Source organism: Apteryx rowi, unplaced genomic scaffold (assembly GCF_003343035.1).
Source record: "Apteryx rowi isolate R43461 unplaced genomic scaffold, aptRow1 scaffold_797, whole genome shotgun sequence".
Taxonomy (NCBI): Eukaryota; Metazoa; Chordata; class Aves; order Apterygiformes; family Apterygidae; genus Apteryx; species Apteryx rowi.
The window spans coordinates 57,671-63,670 of NW_020451090.1; the positions used below are offsets into that span (position 1 = coordinate 57,671).

The following is a 6,000-nucleotide window of genomic DNA, read 5'->3' on the forward strand; positions in this document are numbered from 1 at the left end:
TCTGATGTTAACAGCCCTAATTTAGTAAGACACTACAGTCCAAGCCCTTACTGAGACAGATCTCATGCTAACAAATGTGCTAATGCGAGGAAACCTTCAAATTATGGTCCTTCTGATGGAGATGCCAGTGTTATGACTCTTCCATATGTCCATCTATCATTTTTTTGGCAACTGTGCCAATGGGCATTTCTCATTTGCTTTTTGATAGCAGATGGGTAATCAATTTTTCATAAAATATCACTGTACAGCTTCACACCAACCCTCCCGTCCTTCCTCAAAAAAAAGAAAAAAAATCAAAAAACAGTTCTGTCCCTTCACTTTGTTCTTCTGCCTGCCATGCTGAAACAGCACCACTGAACAGTGTGCCTTTTGCAATCTCAATTCTTTATAACTGTTGACTGATGATATTCTGTTTGACAAAAGTGAAAAAATTTGGTCACAGCAACTGTTTTGGGAAACAAACAATGCCCACGGGTTGTGGGAAAAGAGCTCTGTTCTTTCCATTGACTTTTTAGGCTAGTGAAAACAGTGAGAAACTTTCAGCTGTTACCACAGTAATACTAGGAAGAGATTTGCACATATTTGCACACTGAGGTTTGTTCCATGACCAGAGCTCTTAGGTACTACAGTCATGCAAACAAAACAAGAACTATAACAGCAATAAGTGGGACAGTCAATCCTCATAATACCTTGATAGCATTCCTGGAAACTAGAAAGAAGAGAACAAACATTGACTTGGTTGGCATTTTCTGGCTTGGATTAAGTTACTGAAAAGATGATTCTTAGAGTTGCTTTCTTTTATGTTGCATTTTAATAAGTAAAAACTAAAAGAAAACAAATGAGGAAGGAGGAGAGCATTACCTTCATGATGGGGAAAAAATTAATTATTTCTTTTCTTGCTTTAAAAATCTTTTGGGGTCAATTAAGCAGGTATGCAAAAGCGGCTGCTAAAAATAATCCCTAACGCTATGACCATATTACCTATACAGATGAAAGTGGTAATGTTCTTCATAGTTTTATGCTGCCTGTATTTGAGTCTTTAAGTGTGAGCAAGCACTTTAATGAGTCTGAATTTTTTTTCCATCTGTAGAAAATTCTATAGCATGATAAAATAATCACCAATATATTCAAAAGTCACCACTGAAGCTGGATGCAATTCCACTGCAGTCAGTCCTTCCAGTGCCACAAGGCACCCACCGATCCAGCTGAAGCCACTGGGAGACAGAGTTGCTCAACACAGCTAAAACAAAGCTGCTAGTACGGAAAGTTTAGTGCCTAAAAGCCACAGCACTCCTAGGTTCTTGTCCACCCTTGAAAATTTCCCTGCAGGTCCATTTTTGCTATTTTTGTATTACTGAAACTATGAGGAACATATCATCTAGTAAATGGCATCAGAGAAGGAAAATTTCCACTTAGTCCTGTCTTTACTCCATCAATGCAGATTATACGTTTGTACAAGGGCAGCTCTTACCCAGACATACTTAAAATCTGCTTAGCAGACAGCTCCAGAGCCTCATAAAAATCTCAACGCCAGGAGTTTCTCCTGGGATTCCCTCATTATGATTTATTTTCAAAAATATACTTTATCCCATCATTTCCAGCCACAAGCTCTTGTGTCATTCAAATTAATGACATTTCATTGCTTGTATTTATTCCCTTCAAGTGTTTGTGGGAATGTCTGAACAAAGCTAAACACAATCTCTTCAGCCTCTGAAAAGCGTTATTTTTCTGTGCATTCCTTCTCCACTCAGTTTTCAACATCAACCACAAATATGGCACTGACTGCTGAACATACAACTGCAGGTGTGATTTTGCCAGAAGTACAGCAAGGTAATTACCCTCTCTTCGCCCCACGATATGCTGTATATACATCCAAAATTGCATACACTTTTGCTGCAATGGAATTCTTTTCCAACCCAACATATCCCTAACGTGCTACTCTAGACACAACCGCATCCAACACCTTGCAGCCTTTCTGCCTTCCAGATCTCCTCCTCTCACTGAACATGAATCTTCCAAATTACTTTCCCCCCTTAATTGCCTTGGCTTTCTAGTTCATACCTGCTGTTACTTGGTAAGAGGCCTGCTTCCCTCCCAGTTTTCTCTTCCCACCTTCACTCTACCTGTGAATTACTTCCTTATTCTTCCTAACCCACCTGACTTCATTAATCCGTTTTGTTTTCTATTTCTCAACTTCTTCCCCTTTCTCTAAAAGCTTCCTCTGACACCATCTAGTCTTGACTGGCTTCTTGCCCCCTTCGCTATACCCAAGAGAGTTTCACAGATGCATCTTCAAGCAGAAGGCCCTTGGGAGACAAGGCACATGTTTGTCCTCAAGGGAGGAAGCAATGATTCCTGTGCCACCACTCTGGGACGGGTCCCAAAGTGGCTTTGTGACCCCGGGGCCCTTGCCCCGCCAGCAGGCTTCCATATTATCTCGCATTCCTCGCCTCATGCACCCAACTTTTCAGTCTCCATTAAACCACTTTCCTGAAATTTCACACCTTTGCACTGGCAGTCTGTTTACCCTCCACATCTAAATTTAACTTTTAACGGTGAGTCTTGAGGGTTTTAATAAGCCTATGAATACAGGCTGTGTACAAATCCAAACCATGCAAAAATCATGTCATCGTTATCCAGCATAGGCAATGTAAGGGCTTTTCTGAAGCTCTTTTATTCCGTCATGAACTGCCCAAATCTGGAACAAAAGGGCAACAGATGTTAAGTACTAAGGTATGTTGCCAGAGATCTGTGGGCAAGGCAACAATTTTCCACAAACTTTCAACCTGGTTACTGATTACAGTAAGCAAGAAAATCATCTGGCCGCAATTCATGGGAATAAAAAATTCAGCAAAAGGTGAACAAGGAATAACAAGAAAGAAACATCAAGAACCCAAAGAACCTGTAATGGGCAGATAGCTAGAACAGGTTCATTTCTGGCAAAAAAAGAAAAAAGAAAGAAAAGGAAAATGAATCTTTCTTTTGGAGCTCAGCCAATCCTTACAGAGGGCTCTGACAGCTGGGGCTGTTTGCCCACAAATGCACATGCTCTCAGCTTGTGTCCATAAAGCCCTTCAAAAATGTTTAGGTGCACTGGTAGTAGGGGTTCAGGGACAAAGTTAAGATTATGCAGGAGAGACCCTGGAATTTCCATGAAATTCACCAAGAAACAAATAACTTCAGAATTACCTTTCTTGGAATCCAATTTGCTGCTGTTATTTTTAAAAACACGCTTCTAATTCCCCTCTTCTCTTTCAAGCTATGACCACTTATTTATAGCCCAAGCTCTGCTTCAGTTAAATGCTTTGTCTCGAAATACTAATGAGAGATCAGCAATCTCCAGCAATGTCATTACCACAACAAATCTTAGGGAAGAGCAGGGGAGCATGTTTCCTCTTCTATTTCAGAGGCACATACGGAGTGACTTTCTCACAGAGAGTTCCTATCAGCTCAGACAGCCTTTGCTCCTTGATATTAGCATTTTTCAGTCACAGAAATGACATCAAAGAAACCGTAAGAGCCCAACTTTAACTGCCAAAATAAATTCTAATTTAATATACTCTTTGCAATACTTAGGCACAATAGGATACATGATTAGAGCGTAGTGGAGCTCACAGTATACCCATCGTGCCTTGTTAGCTGAGAATGTGTGGTATGCTCCCACTTCTTTGAATTTCCCAGCTTTTTTAATTTAGACCCTTGGGGCTACGTAAGCATTGAAGACTGGACACATAACATTCACTACTGTTAAGAGTGGTTGCACACACAACCAACTATGTTCAACACAGAAAATCAGCTTTTTCTCATTTCTTTTCTGATTATCTTTTGCTTCAGAAAAAAACCCTCAACCCCCAGTTTAAGTAAATGTCCTGAAAATGAGGGATACTTGACTTGGGCTTTACTGGCATGATTCTGAAAGAAGCTGAGCTGTGTGGCAGTGATTTAAAAAAAAAAAAAAGTTACACTTAAGCACACAGGAATTTGACTGGAAGCAGTAGGGTTACCTGCACCTACCAGGATATGGATGTGTTCAGATCTTTTCTGGGCTAGGACCAGGACCCAGTAGAACCGAATCCCTAAGAACTAATTTTGAGTGCAGACATGTGCACAGATTTTAGGTGGGTTTGGTAAAAGAGACTGTTAATAAATACATTTGAGAGTTCCCTATTTAAGATGTAAATTTTACACACCAGATGCCTGCCTGAAGCTGAATATTTCTGGAAAAGAAGAGATCAACCAAAATGGCTGAATCATTTCTGAGAAAATACATAGTTTGATCCATAGTACATTAATTCTGGCATATCCTAAGTTTTGGGTTTTTTCAATTGCAAACTTAAACTGTATTTCCTAACAACTCCACAAGTATAATATAGATGGAGCTACGTTAGTTAATATTTGTGCTGTGGATATATCTATCATATGTGTGTTCATGCCATAGGTTTCTGATCTAAAGAGTTGAAAGCATGCACTGTTTTAAAATATAAATATATTTTTAGTTTATAAATTAAATTGAAGGAGTAAAAAATACTTTTTAGATTTATATATAAAAATTTGATCTGTAGAATGACATTTATCTTCACTGTCCCTCGTTAAAAAAGAGCCAAGCATAACTCCTTTTTATGACATCCATTCCTTAAGCCTAATGTCTGTTGTTGGCTGATGCAAACATTGCAAAACAAACCTATGAAATGTGTTTTAATTAAAAACTCATTTTGTGATATTGTGATGTGAAATAAATGGCTATCAGATTGTCAAGTGAGACAATGCTGAATTGGCACCTTGTCTATGGCACAGCTTGCATGCTTACCTATGTGCTTTAGTGCTGCACTGGACAGAAATGCAATTACTGTCCAACCTTCCAAACCAAACCCATGGGCGACCTGGACAACAGCTTGTTATATTAGGGGGTTCACTCTAATAAGATCACAGAATCACAGAATGGTTGAGGTTGGAAGGGACCTCTGGAGATCAGCTAGTCCAACCCCCCTGCTCAAGCAGGGTCACCTAGAGCATATTACACAGGATCGTGTCCAGGTGAGTTTTCAATATCTCCAGAGAAGGAAACTCCACTCCTGGGCAACCTCCTCCAGTGCTCTGTCACCCTCACAGTAGTTTTTCCTCATATTCAGATGGAAATATCAGATGCTATATCAGAATATATATATATATATATTCACAGAATATATATTTATATTCAGATGCTGTATCAGAATAATGAAGAACCCTCCTATGTGAATACAACAGATATATGCAGTAACTCTGTGGCCATTACTTCACAGAAATCAATGTTCTGGTATTTTCAAAAGACTGTGACATTTTAAAATTTAAAAAGACTGCGAAGTCCAGCAAATGATGAGAAAGGCGAGAAAAGATGGCAGCTGTAGACAGGTCAGCCTTGTGCAAAGGTCTGTCTAATTTGGCTAACTACCAATGACAAAACTCTTCTTTGCTGCTGGAATGGCTCAAAATGAATTTTTGAATTTGAACTGCAATACAAATTTAAGCATGCTGCCTTGAAAGGCAGGGGGTGATTTTTCAGTCACAGCAATGGTGCTTTTGGCTGGAGTTGGAGGAGGAGGAGAAGCAGAGCCTCCGTGACCATCCCTGCCAGACTCTGATGGCAACTGCTAGGGCAACATGAAACGCTTCACCTTGCCGTGCATGAGGAGGCGTATGGTGAGCGTGACATTGAGACCTCCTTCAGTCACTTTTGTGTCCTTCGTGTTCATCCTGGCCTTGTCTCTTCTATACTTGAGAGCAGCTTCGTTTTTTTTTTTCTTGTCACTTAATCAACCTGCAAAGAAAGAAAGGGAAAAAAAAAAGTACCATTGAGTGGCTGAAGCTCCTCTGAACTGAGAATATCATGTTGTACAAAACAATTAACATTCCCCCCTTTGATCATACATGCATATATTTTTACATGTGTGTGGTACTACTTTCATTTCTCTCCCTTTCTCACTCTCTTACTACCTCTTTCCCTTTTTGTTTTTGCAGAACAGA

At 39.7% G+C, this 6,000-nt stretch overlaps 1 protein-coding gene across 1 annotated transcript in view; it reads right to left on the minus strand.

Moving 5' to 3' along the window:
- The window catches only part of LOC112977051 (poly(rC)-binding protein 3-like), a 53,168-nt gene extending 47,397 nt beyond the window's left edge, over positions 1-5,771 (minus strand). Inside the window, exon 1 of the mRNA XM_026088922.1 lies at positions 5,652-5,771. Within this exon, the coding sequence (XP_025944707.1) occupies positions 5,652-5,729 (78 nt within the window). The 5' untranslated portion in view covers positions 5,730-5,771. The remainder of the gene's footprint in view (positions 1-5,651) is intronic.
- Between the last annotated feature and the right edge of the window lie 229 nt (positions 5,772-6,000).